Genomic DNA, 15,071 nt, shown 5'->3' on the forward strand with positions numbered 1-15,071 from the left:
AAAAAACCCCAAATGTTCCCTGGGAATCCCCTCCCTGCATCCACAGCTGGGATTGGATCAGGTGCAGGGGGAGCGCCCCAAAATCACCCCATGGGACCCCAAAACCCCCCCATGGGAACCCCAAACCCCCCCAGGATTTTGGGGCCGTCCCCCCTGAATAAACAGCCCCGGATTTGTCTGAAATCTGATTTTATTGCCCCATTTCTGGGGGGTTTCCCCCAACCCCCCCTCACTGAGGGGGGGTCTCGGCCCCTCCCCACCCCGGGGGGGTTTTTGGGGGGGGGCGTCACGCGGGGGGGATTTGGGGGGGCTCGGGGGGGGCTTCGCCCGCTGCTCATCGGGCACAGCCGGGGGGGGGGGGGGGATCCTGGAGGGACCCCAAAAATGGGGGGGGGGGGATTTGGGGGTGCCTCGAGTGGGGCAGGACCGGGGGAGCCCCCCCAGGGGGGTTTGGGGTGCCCAGACCAAAGTGGGGGGGCTTTGATGGGATTGGGGGGGATTGACCTGAATTTTGGGGGGACTTTAATGGGATTTTTTTGGGGGTTTGACCCAATTTTGGGAGGAATTTAATTGGATTTTTTGGGGGGTTTGACCAGATTTGAGGGGACTTTATTTGTTTTTTTTTTTTGGGGGGGGGGTTTGACCTGAATTTAGGCCAATTTGGAGGGACTTTAATTGGATTTTTTGGGGGAGTTTGATCCAATTTGGGAGAACTTTAATGGGATTTTTTTGAGGGGTTTGACCAGATTTGAGGGGATTTTATTTGGTTTTTTAGGGGGAGTTTGACCCAATTTGGGGGACTTTAATTGAATTTTTTGAGGGTTTTGACCCAATTTGGGAGAACTTTAATGGGATTTTTTTGGGGGGGTTTGACACAATTTGGGGGGGACTTTAATGGGATTTTTGAGGGGTTTGACCAGATTTGAGGGGACTTTGATGGGATTTTTTGGGGGCTTTGACCCAATTTTGGGGGGAATTTAATTGATTTTTTGGGGGTTTGACCCAATTTTGGAAGACTTTAATGGGATTTTTTGGGTGGGTTTGACGCAATTTGGGGGGACTTTAATGGGATTTTTGAGGGGTTTGACCAGATTTGAGGGGACTTAAATGGGATTTTTTTGGGTGTTTGACCCAATTTGGGAGGAATTTAAAGGGATTTTTTTGAGGGGTTTGACCAGATTTGAGGGGACTTTATTTGGTTTTTTGGGGAGGTTGACCTGAATTTGGGCCAATTTGGGGAGACTTTAATGGGATTTTTTGGGGGGGTTTGACCCAATTTGGGGAGACTTTAATGGGATTTTTTGGCAGGGGGTTGACCTGAATTTGGGCCAATTTGGGGGGACTTTAATTGGATTTTTGGGGGTTTGACCCAATTTTGGGAGACTTTAATTGGATTTTTTTTGGGGGGGGGGGGGGGGGGGGGGGGGGGGGGGTTTGACCTGATTTTGGGAGAACTTTAATGGGATTTTCTGGGGGGTTTGACCTGAATTTTGGGGCAGCTTTGCTGGGATTTAGCTGGGGCGGGCTTGATGAGATTTTTGGAGGTTTTGGCCACAGCCTCTGAGCCCAGGGGACGTTTTGGGCTTTCTTTGGGGTCTCTCCCCTGGCAGAGGCTCTGTGGGGTGGCTCTGACCCCACCCTGGGCTTTTCTTTGGGATCCCTTCCCTGGAGCTGTGTCAGGCTTGGGGTTCCCCCAATTTGGGGATTTTGGGGGGTTCTGACCCAACTCTGGGCTCTTCTTTGGGATCCCATCCCTGGGAGCTGTCTCAGGTTTGGGATTTCCCCAGTTTGGGGATTTTTGGGGGGTCTGACCCAACTCTGGGCTTTTCTTTGGATCCCTTCACTGGAGTTGTCTCAGGTTTGGGATTTCCCCAATTTGGGGATTTTTGGGGGGCTCTGACCCAACTCTGGGCTTTTCTTTGGGATCCCTTCCCTGGAGCTGTCTCAGCCTCGGGGTCTCCCCGGATTTGGGGATTTTTTTGGGGTCCCCCCTAGCAGGGGGCGCGGGGGGGCTCCGGGGGGGGGCTGGCGGGGCTCTCGGGGTTCGGGGGGGCCCCTCGGGGGGGCACCTCGATCACCCGGGGTTTGTCGATGACCCGGGCGCCGCGGGGCCCCTTCTCCACCACGCCCACGATCCAGGCCTGGAGCCCCGGGCCCCGCCCCGGCGCCTTCAGCTCCGCGCAGAACCGGGCGGCCTGGGCACGGGGGAGAACCACCAGGAGCCCTCCTGAGGGAATGAACAGGAGAGTTACCCCAAAAACAGCCCAAAAACATCCCAAACACAGCCCAAAACCACCCTAAATAGAGCCCAAACACAGCCCAGAACCGGGCGGCCTGGGCGCGGGGGAGAACCACCAGGAGCCCTCCTGAGGGAATAGATGGGAGAATTACCCCAAAAACATCCTAAAAATACCCCAAATACAGCCCAAAAATATCCCAAACACAGCCCAGAACCGGGCGGCCTGGGCGCGGGGGAGCACAACCAGGAGCCCTCCTGAGGGAATGGATGGGAGAATTACCCCAAAAATATCCTAAATACAGCCCAAAAATATCCCAAACACAGCGCAGAACCGGGCGGCCTGGGCACGGGGGAGAACCACCAGGAGCCCTCCTGGGAACAGACGGGAATGTCACCCCAAAAATATCCTAAATACACCCCAAAAATACCCTAAATACAGCCCAAACACAGCCCAGAACCGGGCGGCCTGGGCGCGGGGGAGAACCACCAGGAGCCCTCCTGAGGGAATAGATGAGAGAATTACACCAAAAATATCCTAAATACAGCCCAAAAATATCCCAAACACAGCCCAGAACCGGGCGGCCTGGGCGCGGGGGAGCACAACCAGGAGCCCTCCTGGGAATAGACGGGAATGTCACCCCAAAAATACCCCAAAAATATCCTAAATACACCCCAAAAATACCCTAAATACAGCCCAAACACAGCGCAGAACCGGGCGGCCTGGGCACGGGGGAGAACAACCAGGAGCCCTCCTGGGAATGGATGGGAGAATTACCCCAAAAATATCCTAAATACATCCCAAAAATATCCTAAATACACCCCAAAAATATCCCAAACACAGCCCAAAAATACCCTAAATACAGCCCAAAAATATCCCAAACACAGCCCAAAAATATCCCAAAAACATCCTAAATACACCCCAAATACACCCCAAAAATATCCTAAACACAGCCCAAAAATACCCCAAAAATATCCTAAAAATATCCCAAACACAGCCCAGAACCGGGCGGCCTGGGCACGGGGGAGCACAACCAGGAGCCCTCCTGAGGGAATGGATGGGAATGTCACCCAAAAAATATCCCAAAAATATCCCAAAAATATCCCAAAAACATCCTAAATGCACCCCAAATACACCCCAAAAATATCCTAAACACAGCCCAAAAACATCCCAAAAATATCCCAAAAACATCCTAAACACACCCCAAATACACCCCAAAAATATCCTAAACACAGCCCAAAAATACCCCAAAAATACCCTAAAAATATCCCAAACACAGCCCAGAACCGGGCGGCCTGGGCGCGGGGCAGAACCACCAGGAGCCCTCCTGAGGGAATGGATGGGAATGTCACCCAAAAAATATCCCAAAAATATCCTAAAAACATCCCAAAAATATCCTAAATACAGCCCAAAACCATCCCAAAAATATCCCAAAAATACCCTAAAAATATCCCAAACACAGCCCAGAACCGGGCGGCCTGGGCGCGGGGCAGAACCACCAGGAGCCCCCAAAGGGAACAGGGGAGGGTCACCCCAAAACCACCCCAAAAACATCCTAAACACACCCCAAAAACATCCCAAAAACATCCTAAACACGCCCCAAAAACATCCCAAAAACATCCTAAACACGCCCCAAAAACATCCTAAACACGCCCCAAAACCATCCCAAAAAATCCTAAATACACCCCAAAAACACCCCCAAATACACTGAAACACCAAAGACCACCCCATAGCACCCCATAAATACCCTGAGACACCCCATAGCACCCCATAAATACCCTGCACCCACCCCAAAACACCCCAAACCCGCAGGCACCCGACCCCATTTATGGGGCTGCCCTGGCCGTGCCCTGCAGCAGCGCCCCCAATCCCATTCCAGTGTCCCCAATCCCATTCCCAGCGCCCCAATCCCATTCCCAATGTCCCCAATCCCATTCCCAGTGTCCCCAATCCCATTCCCAGTGCCCCAATCCCATTCCCAGTGTCCCCAATCCCATTCCCAGTGCCCCAATCCCATTCCCAGTGTCCCCAATCCCATTCCCAGTGTCCCCAATCCCATTCCTGTGCCCCAATCCCATTCCCAATGTCCCCAATCCCATTCCTGTGCCCCAATCCCATTCCCAGTGTCCCCAATCCCATTCCCAGTGTCCCCAATCCCATTCCAGTGTCCCCAATCCCATTCCCAGTGTCCCCAATCCCATTCCAGTGTCCCCAATCCCATTCCCAATGTCCCCAATCCCATTCCTGTGCCCCAATCCCATTCCCAGTGTCCCCAATCCCATTCCCAGTGTCCCCAATCCCATTCCTGTGCCCCAATCCCATTCCAGTGTCCCCAGTCCCATTCCCAATGTCCCCAATCCCATTCCAGAGTCCCCAGTCCCATTCCAGTGTCCCAATCCCATTCCCAGTGCCCAATCCCATTCCAGAGTCCCCAATCCCATTCCCAGTGTCCCCAATCCAATTTTTGGTGTCCCCAGTCCCATTTTTGGTGTCCCCAGTCCCGTTTTTGGGGTTCCCAATCCCATTCCCGGTGTCCCCAGTCCCGTTTTTGGGGTCCCCAATCCCATTTTTTGGGGTCCCCAATCCCGTTTTAGGTGTCCCCAGTCCCATACCCGAGGTCTCCGGGGCCGTGCCCTGCAGCAGCGCCCCAATCCCATTCTCAGTGCCCCAATCCCATTCCCAGTGTCCCCAGTCCCATTCCTGGTGTCCCCAATCCCGTTTTTGGGGTCCCCAGTCCCATTTTTGGGGTCCCCAGTCCCATACCTGATGTCTCCGGGGCCGTGCCCTGCAGCAGCGCCCCAATCCCATTCCCAGTGTCCCCAATCCCAATGTTCCCAATCCCATTCCCAGTGTCCTCAATCTCATTTCTGGGGTTCCCAGTCCCGTTTTTGGGGTCCCCAGTCCCATTTTGGGGCCGTACCCGATGTCTCCGGGGCCATGCCCTGCAAGCAGCGCCCCAATCCCATTCCCAGTGTCCCCATTCCCAATGTCCCCAATCCCATTCCCAGTGTCCCCAATCCCATTCCCGGTGTCCCCAATCCCGTACCCGATGTCTCCGGGGCCATGCCCTGCAGCAGCGCCCCAATCCCATTCCCAGTGTCCCCATTCCCAGTGTCCCCAATCCCATTCCCAGTGTCCCCAATCCCATTTTTGGGGTCCCCAGTCCCATTTTGGGGCCGTACCCGATGTCTCCGGGGCCGTGCCCTGCAGCAGCGCCCCCCGGCCCCCGGCAGCGCGGCTCACGGCCGCCATGCAGGCGATGATGGGCAGGTTGTGGATGACGAAGGCCACGTCCAGGCGCTGCTGCTCCGCCAGCGCCCGCGCGTGCCCCAGCACCCCAAAACCTGTCACGTCTGTGGCTGCGTGCGCCCCGAAGGCACGCATCAGACCCGCAGCTGGGGACAGGGACAGGGACAGGGTTAGGGACAGGGACAGCATCAGCCCCGCAGCTGGGGACAGGGACAGGGACAGCATCAGCCCCACAGCTGGGGACAGGGAGGGGACAGGAGGGGACAGCTCAGGGACAGGGTTAGGGACAGGGGACAGCATCAGCCCCGCAGCTGGGGACAGGGAGGGGACAGGGACAGCATCAGCCTCGCAGCTGGGGACAGGGAGGGGACGGGGACACGGTTAGGGACAGGGACAGACCCGCAGCTGGGGACAGGGACAGGGACAGGGACAGGGTTAGGGACAGGGACAGCATCAGCCCCGCAGCTGGGGACAGGGAGGGGACAGGGACAGGGTTAGGGACAGGGACAGGGACAGGGACAGCTCAGGGACAGGGACAGGGACAGGGACAGCTCAGGGACAGCTCAGGGACAGCATCAGCCCCGCAGCTGGGGACAGGGAGGGGACAGGGACAGGGACAGCATCAGCCCGCAGCTGGGGACAGGGAGGGGACAGGGACAGGGACAGCATCAGCCCCGCAGCTGGGGACAGGGACAGGGTTAGGGACAGGGACAGGGACAGGGACAGGGACAGGGGACAGGGGACAGGGACAGCAGCAGGGACAGGGACACCTCACCGCTGGGGACAGGGACAGGGACAGGGACAGCTCAGGGACAGGCACAGGGGACAGGGACAGCAGCAGGGACAGGGACACCTCACCGCTGGGACAGGGAGGGGACAGCTCAGAGGACAGGGACAGCATGAGCCCTGCCACGGGGGACAGGGACAGGGATAGGGACAGCTCACACAGCGCCCTGCCACTGGGGACAGGGATGGGACAGCTCAGGGGACAGGGACAGGAACAGGATGGCTCAGGGGACAGGGACAGGATGGCTCAGGGGACAGGGACAGGGACAGGATGGCTCAGGGGACAGGGACTGGCACAGCTCAAGGGACAGGAACAGGATGGCTCAGGGGACAGGGACAGGATGGCTCAGGGGACAGGGACAGCCCTGCCATTGGGGACAGGCATGGGACAGCTCAAGGGACAGGGACAGGAACAGGATGGCTCAGGGGACAGGGACAGCCCTGCCATTGGGGACAGGGATGGGACAGCTCAAGGGACAGGGATGGGACAGCTCAGGGGACAGGGACAGCCCTGCCGCTGGGGACAGGGATGGGACAGCTCAGGGGACAGGGACAGCCCAGGGGGAGCAGTGTCACCTCAGAAGGGGGCACAGTGTCACCTCCCACGGATCCCCCTGGGTGTGGGGACACCACAGGGTGGCTTTGGAGACACCCGGCCTGGCCTAGGGACACCCTGCAGTGGCTCTAGGGAACGCCCCAGTGGCTTTGTGTCCCCAGGAGTGGCTTTGGGTGCCCTGGGGTGGCTCTGGGGACATCTGGGGTGGCTCTGGGGACATCTGGGGTGGCTTTAGGGACCCCCCGATGACTTTGGGGCCACCCTGGGATGACTCTGGGGACCCCCTTGGTGGCTTTGGGAGCCCCCCTGGGGTGTCCCCAGTATTCCCCAGGGTGTCCCCAGTGTCCCCCCAGGGTGTCCCCAGGGTGTCCCCAGTGTTGTCCCCAGTATCCCCAGTGTCCCCTGGGGTGTCCCCAGTGTCCCCCCAGGGTGTCGCCAGTGTCCCCAGTGTTGTCCTCGATGTTCCCAGTGTCCCCCGGGGTGTCCCCAGTGTCCCCTGGGGTGTCCCCAGTGGTGTCCCCAGTATCCCCAGTGTCCCCCAGGGTGTCCCCAGTGTCCCCAGTGTTGTCCCCAGTGTTGTCCCCGGTGTCCCCAGTGTCCCTCAGAGTGTCCCCGGTGTCCCCAGTGTTGTCCCCGGTGTCCCCAGTGTGTCCCCAGTATGTCCCCAGTGTCCCCCAGGGTGTCCCCAGTGGTGTTCCCAGTGTCCCCCAGGGTGTCCCCAGTGGTGTCCCCAGTGTCCCCAGTGTTGTCCCCGGTGTCCCCAGTGTGTCCCCGGTGTCCCCAGTGGTGTTCCCAGTGTCCCCCAGTGTTGTCCCCAGTGTTGTCCCCAGTGTTGTCCCCAAGGGTGTCCCCAGTGTTGTCCCCAGTGTTGTCCCCGGTGTCCCCAGTGTCCCTCACCGGTGCGGTTCAGGGTGGCCATGCTGGCCACAGCCTCCTGGTACGCCAGCTCCACCTCCTCACGCGTCACCACCAGCTTGATCTTGTTCCAGCGCTCGGGCTGCGGGGACAGCGGGGACACCATGGGGACAGTGGGGACAGCGTGGGGACAGCGTGGGGACAGTGCCAGGGACAGGGTCAGGGACAGTGTGGGGACAGTGGGGACACCACGGGGACAGTGCCAGGGACAACGGGGGCAGTGTGGGGACAATGCCAGGGACAGGGTCAGGGACAGCGGGGACAGCATGGGGACAATGCCAGGGACACCCAGTGGGGACAGCCTGGGGACAGGGTCAGGGACAGCAGGGACAGAGGGGGACACCATGGGGACAGCATTAAGGACACAGAGGGGACAAGAGACAGGGTCAGGGACACTGCGGGGACAGGGTCAGAGACAGTGGGGACAGCAGGGACAGGGTCAGGGACACCATGGGGACAGCGTCAGGGACAGCAGGGACACTATGGGGACAGTGTCAGGAGCAGTAGGGGACAGGGTCAGGGACATTGAGGGTACAACCTGGGGACACCCTGGGGACAGTGTCAGGGACAGCAAGGACAGGGTCAGGGACACTGTGGGTGCACCCTGGGGACACCCTGGGGACACCCTGGGGACACCCTGGGGACAGCCCCGCGGTGCTCAGGGCCCCTGTGGGGACACCAGGGGTGGCTCAGGGACTGCTGGGGGGGGCTCCATCCCTTCAGGGACATCGGGGGTGGCTTTGGAGTGCCCTGGGGACACCTCAGGGGGGTTCCAGTCCCATTGTGGCTCCTCCTGGGGACACCTGGGTGTGTGCAGACCCGTCTGAGGTGGCCCTGGGGACACAGGGCTGGCTCTGTCCCCGCGCAGGCGCCCGCGGTGTCACTCACCATGTCCAGCCACTGGTGGGCGGTGACAGCCATGTGTGTCCCCAAGGGCTTGGTCAGCACCAGCACGTCCCCAGGCACGGCACTGTCTGGCCTGGGCGGGGCTGGGGTCAGCGTGGGACACGCCCTGGGCCTGCCCCCGTGTCCCCAAACCCCGCCCCCATGTCCATAAACCCCACCCATGTTTGTAAACCCCGCCCCCTTCCCCAAACCCCACCCCCATGTCCCCAAACCCTGCCCCCATGTCCCCAAACCCTGCCCCCATGTCCCCACCACACCAATGATTGACAGGTATCAGTGGCCCCGCCCACCACACCAATGATTGACAGGTATCAGTGGCCCCGCCCACCACACCAATGATTGACAGGAGACATTGGCCCCACCCACCACACAATGATTGACAGGAGAGAATGGCCCCTCCCACCCCACCATGATTGACATGTGGCAGTGGCCCCTCCCACCACACCATGATCGACAGGCAGAAGTGGCCACACCCACCACACCAATGATTGACAGGAGAGAGTGGCCCCTCCCACCACACCATGATTGACATGTGGCAGTGCCCCCGCCCACCACACCATGATTGACAGGAGACAGTGGCCACACCCACCACACCCATGATTGACAGGAAACAGTGGTCCCACCCACCACACTATGATTGACATGTGGCAGTGTCCCCGCCCACCACACCATGATTGACAGACCATGGTCCCGCCCACCACACCCATGATTGACAGACCATGGTCCCACCCACCACACCATGATTGACAGGCCACGGCCCCGCCCCCGGCTCACATGATGAACTCGCTGGATTGGCAGACGGCGGTGGCCACGCCCCCCACGATGACCCAGGGGTTCAGCACCGTCTGTCCCCCGGTCACCGACGTCCCCCCGTCCTCGGCCGCGTCCCGGAAGCCCTGGATGATCAGCGGCATCACCTTGTCCCTCTCCTGGGGGGACACCGGCGAGGGCACTGTCACACCCTGGGTCACTGTCACAACCACAGTGTCACTGTCACCCCCTGGGTCACTGTCACAACCACAGTGTCCCCTGACACCACCCACAGTGTCACTGTCACCCTGGGTCACTGTCACCCCCTGGGTCACTGTCACCCTGGGTCACTGTCACCCCAGTCACTGTCACCCTGGGTCACTGTCACCACCACAGTGTCCCCTGACACCACCCACAGTGTCACTGCCACCCCAGTCACTGTCACCCCCTGGGTCACTGTCACAACCACAGTGTCCCCTGACACCACCCACAGTGTCACTGTCACCCTGGGTCACTGTCACCATGGTCACTGTCACCCCCTGTGTCCCCTGACACCACCCACAGTGTCACTGTCACCCTGGGTCACTGTCACCCCCTGTGTGCCCTGACACCACCCACAGTGTCACTGTCACCCTGGGTCACTGTCACCCCCTGTGTGCCCTGACACCACCCACAGTGTCACTGTCACCCTGGGTCACTGTCACCACGGTCACTGTCACCCCCCGGTCACTGCCACCCTGGGTCACTGCCACCCCCTCTGTGTCCCCTGTAACCACCCCCGGGTCACTGTCACAACCCCAGTGTCCCCTGAAACCACCCCTGGTCACTGTCACCCCCTGTGTGTCCCCTGAACCCCCCCTGGGTCACTGCCAACCCCAGGTAACTGTCACCCCCTGTGTCCCTGTCAACCCCCCACTGTCCCTGTCACCCTCTCAGTGTCCTTGTCACCCTGTGTCCCCTGTCACCCCTCCATGTCCCTGTGTCCCTGTCCCCCCCTCGCTCAGCAGCACCAGGACATTGTCACACCCCCAGTGTCCCTGTGTCCCCCCATGTCCCCGTGTCCCCCTGGCTGTCACCTCGTCGCTCATGCGCTGGCTGACGCTCAGCAGCATCAGGACATTGTCACCCCCATGTCCCCATGTCCCCATGGCTGTCACCTCGTCGCTCATGCGCTGGCTGACGCTCAGCAGCATCAGGACATTGTCACACTCTGTCACCCCCATGGCGTACAGGTCACTCAGCACGTTGGCACAGGCGATGCGGCCCTGCAGGGGACAGGGGGCTGGGGGCTCCAGGACAGCACTGGGGGGCCCAAAATGGGACTGGGGGGCCCAAAATGGGATTGGGGGGCCCAAAATGGGGTTTGGGGGGGTCCAAGGTGGAGTTTGGGGGCCTTGGGATCAAATTTGTGGGGGTTGTGGGGGTGTGAAAGGGATTTGGGGGCCCTGGGGGGATTTGGGGTGCCCAGGGTAGGACTGGGGGGGTCCCCAGGGTGGGATTTGGGGTTTCCCAAGGGTCCTGATGAGGGCTGGGGGATCCCTGGGGCTGATTTTGGGGTGCAGGAGGGGTTTATGGGGTCCCAGGGATGTTTTGGGGTGCCAGGGGGCATTTCTGGGGTGTTTTGGGGGTGCAGGAGGCATTTCTGGGGTCCCAGAAAGGTTTTTGGGGTCCCAGGGGTATCTCTGAGGGTTTTTCGGGTCCCATAGGGTATTTCTGGGGGTTTTTGGGGTCCCAGGGGGTATCTCTGGGGGTTTTTGGGGTCCCAGGGGTATCTCTGGGGTCCCAGGGGTATCTCTAGGGGTATTTCTGGGTTCCCAGGGGGTATCTCTGAGGGTTTTTGGGGTCCCAGGGGTATCTCTGGGTTTTTGGGGTATCTCTGAGGGTTTCTGTGTTCCCAGGGGTATCTCTGGGTGTTTTTGGGGTCCCAGGGGTATCTCTGGGGGTTTTTGGGGTCCCAGGGGTATCTCTGGGGGTTTCTGGGGTCCCAGGGGTATCTCTGGGTGTTTCTGGGGTCCCAGAGGGGTTTTTGGGGTCCCAGGGGTATCTCTGGGGTCCCAGGGGTATCTCTGGGGTTTTTGGGGTCCCAGGGGTATCTCTGAGGTTTTTGGGGTCCCAGGGGTATCTCTGGGGTTTCTGGGGTATCTCTGAGGTTTTTGGGGTGCCAGGGGTATCTCTGGGGTCCCAGGGGTATCTCTGGGTGTTTTTGGGGTCCCAGGTGTATCTCTGGGGTTTTTGGGGTATCTCTGGGGTTTTTGGGGTCCCAGGGGTATCTCTGGGGTCCCAGGGGTATCTCTGGGGTTTTTGGGGTATCTCTGGGTCTTTTTGGGGTGCCAGGTGTATCTCTGGGGTCCCAGGGGTATCTCTGGGTGTTTCTGGGGTCCCAGAGGGGTTTCTGGGGTCCCAGGGGTATCTCTGGGGTTTTTGGGGTATCTCTGGGGTTTTTGGGGTATCTCTGGGGTTTTTGGGGTCCCAGGGGTATCTCTGGGGTCCCAGGGGTATCTCTGAGGGTTTCTGAGGTACCAGGGGGTATTTCTGGGGTCCCAGGGGTATCTCTGGGGGTTTTGGGGTCCCAGGGGTATCTCTGGGTGTTTTTGGGGTCCCAGAGGGGTTTTTGGGGTCCCAGGGGTATCTCTGGGTGTTTTTGGGGTCCCAGGGGTATCTCTGGGTGTTTTGGGGGTCCCAGGGGTATCTCTGGGTGTTTTTGGGGTACCATCATGTAGGGGTCATCGATGATGGGGTAGAAGAAGTCCGTGGTCTGCACCAGCGAGAGCCCCCCGTGCCTCAGGGGGATCACACACGAGTCCAGGCCAATGCCTGCGGGCACAGGGGGCACTGAGAGACCAGGGGGGCACAGGGGGGCACAGGGGGGCACCGAGAGACCATGGGAGCACCCAGAGCTCAGGGGGGCACAGGGGGCACTGAGAGACCAGGGGGACACCAGGGGGGCACTGAGAGACCATGGGGGCACAGGGGGGCACAGGGGGGCACTGAGAGACCAGGGGGGCACTGAGAGACCAGGGGGGCACCAGGGGGGCACTGAGAGACCATGGGGGGCACAGGGGGGCACCAGGGGGGCACTGAGTGACCATGGGGGCACAGGGGGCACCCAGAGCTCAGGGGGGGGGCACAGGGGGGCACTGAGAGACCAGGGGGGCACAGGGGGCACTGAGCAACCATGGGGGGCATGAGTGGGGCATTGGGCCCTCAGGGCAGGCACTGAACCCATCACAGGGGGCACAAGGGGGGCACAGAGCCCTCAGAGGGGCACAAGGGGGGCACAGAGCCCATCATGGGGGCACAAAGGGGGCACCGAGCCCATCATAGGGGGCACAAGGGGGGCACCAAGGCCATCGGGGGGCACTGAGCCCATCATGGGGGCACAGAGCCCATCATGGGGGCACAAAGGGAGCACTGAGCCCATCACAGGGGGCACAAGGGGGGCACCAAGCCCACAGAGGGGCACAAGGGGGGCACAGAGCCCATCATGGGGGCACAAAGAGGGCACTGAGCCCATCAGGGGGGCCATGACGGGAGCATTGGGCCCTCAGGGCGGGCACTGAACCCATCATAGGGGGGACAAGGGGGCACTGAGCCCATCATGGGGGCATTGACCCCTCAGAGGGGCACAGGTGGGGCACCAAGGCCATCTAGGGGGGCACAGAGCCCATCGGGGGGGCACCAAGCCCTCAGAGGGGGCACAAGGGGGGCACCAAGGCCATCGGGGGGGCACTGAGCCCATCATGGAGGGCACAAGGGGGGCACTGAGTCCATCATGGGGGCACAGAGCCCCTCAGAGGGGGCATGAGAGGGGCACTGAGCCCATCAGGGGGGCCATGACGGGAGCATTAGGCCCTCAGGGCGGGCACTGAACCCATCACAGGGGGCACAAGGGGGCACTGAACCCATCATGGGGGGCACAAGGGGGGCACTGAGCCCATCATGGGGGCATTGAGCCCATCATAGGGGGCACAAGGGGGCACAGAGCCCATCAGGGGGGCCATGACGGGGGCATTGAGCCCTCGGGGAGGGCACCGAGCCCATCACGGGGGGCTCGGGGAGGGCACGGAGCCCCCATGGCAGCACAGCCCCCGCCTGGGATGGGGCGGGCACGCAGGGACGGGGCCGATCCGGATGGGGCCGGAACGCGGATCCTGTCGGGAGGGGGGACCCGGACCCGGGGGGCCACGCCCCTCCCCTGTCCCCTCCCCCTCCCCTCCCCTCCCCCCCACGCCCTTTGCCCCCTCCCGCTCTCGCCAGGTCACCTTTGCACCGTGCCCCCCCCACGGGCCCGAAACACCCGGGTCTGAACCCTGAGCCCCCCCAAACCCCTCAGCGCCCCCTCACAGGGCTCCCCCAAACCCCTCAGCACCCCCGAGCCCGCCCGGAGCCCCCCTGGCTCCTCCTGAGCCCCCCCAAACCCCTCAGCGCCCCCTCACAGGGCTCCCCCAAACCCCTCAGCACCCCCGAGCCCGCCCGGAGCCCCCCTAAACCCCTCAGTGCCCCCTCACAGGGCTCCCCCAAACCCCTCAGCACCCCCGAGCCCACCCAGAGCCCCCCAAACTCCTCAGTGCCCCCTCACAGGGCTCCCCCAAACCCCTCAGTGCCCCCGAGCCCTCCTGGCTTCTCCTGAACCCCCTGAAAGCCCCAAACAGCCCCAAACCCCTCAGCGCCCCCTCCGAGGGCTCCCCCAAACCCCTCAGCACCCACGAACCCGCCCGGAGCTCCCCTGGCTCTTCCTGAGCACCCAAACCCCTCAGCGCCCCCGCCATGGGCCCTAAGCCCGCCCGGAGCCCCCCTGGCTCCTCCTGAGCCCCCCAAAGTCCCTCCGTGCCCCCTCCGAGGGCTCCCCCAAACCCCTGAGAACCCTCAGTGCCCCCGAGCCCAGCCAGAGCCCTCCTGGTTCCCCATGAGCCCCCCAAACCCCTCAGCGCCCCCTCTGACGGCTCCCCCAAAGCCCTCAGCGCCCCCGAGCCCAGCCAGAGCCCTCCTGGCTCCCCCAAGCCCCCCGTCTGAGGGCTCCCCAAGCCCCTCAGGCTCCCTCAGCCGCACCCCCGGGTTCCCCCCAGAGCCCCCGGGCCCCTGCAGCCCCCCCGGGCTCTCCCCACTCTCACCCAGCGCCGGGGCCCCGCCGCTCTCCGCTTCCTGCCCTTCCCCTCCGCCTCCTCCTCCCGGGCGCTGCCCTTCCAGTCCCGCCAGGAGCTTGAGCAGCGTCTCCTGCGGGACTTTGCAGCCTCAGCCGCGCAGTTCGCCGTAGGCCGTGAGGCGCCAGGCCGGGTCCAGCCCCAGCGCCGCAGGGTCCCAGCGCCGCGACCCGCCCGCCACCGCCGCCATCTTGGAATGCACGGGCCCGCCGAGCGCCGCCGTTGCCGATTGGCTGCGGGCCTGCCGCCGGCCGGCGCTGATTGGGCGAGCCGTGAGGGAGGCGGGCGCGGATTGGTGGGTTTGGAGAGGGAGGAGGTGGTGCGAGTGCTGGGCGGGGCCTAATGGGGGTGTGAGAGGTGAGGAGAGCGGCGATTGGTCTGTGGGCGAAGGAGGCGCGGCTCACCTGAGAGAGGAGGAAACAGCGCGAATCGGCGGCGGGAAGCGCGCGAGGCGAGCGCTGATTGGTCAGACTGGCCGAGAAGGCGGGGCGCCGCGCGAAAGTGCGCGGGGATTGGCCGGACCCTCTGGGG

The 15,071-nt window shown here is 61.9% G+C and overlaps 1 protein-coding gene across 1 annotated transcript; it reads right to left on the minus strand.

The window, feature by feature from the left end:
* Positions 1-172: 172 nt before the first annotated feature.
* LOC139586237 (selenide, water dikinase 2-like) lies at positions 173-14,762 on the minus strand. The gene is made up of 9 exons (XM_071419494.1): positions 14,511-14,762; positions 12,110-12,213; positions 10,557-10,664; positions 9,424-9,578; positions 8,632-8,722; positions 7,726-7,825; positions 5,420-5,632; positions 1,018-2,227; positions 173-889 (listed from the first exon to the last, which is right to left on the minus strand). Exons 1-8 carry the CDS (start codon positions 14,728-14,730, stop codon positions 1,992-1,994), a joined length of 1,227 nt encoding a protein of 408 aa, XP_071275595.1. The 5' UTR covers positions 14,731-14,762; the 3' UTR covers positions 173-889; positions 1,018-1,991.
* Positions 14,763-15,071: the final 309 nt, after the last annotated feature.

Source organism: Agelaius tricolor, unplaced genomic scaffold (genome assembly GCF_023055355.1).
Source record: "Agelaius tricolor isolate 1412-34295 unplaced genomic scaffold, bAgeTri1.0.p SCAF_109, whole genome shotgun sequence".
NCBI lineage: Eukaryota > Metazoa > Chordata > Aves > Passeriformes > Icteridae > Agelaius > Agelaius tricolor.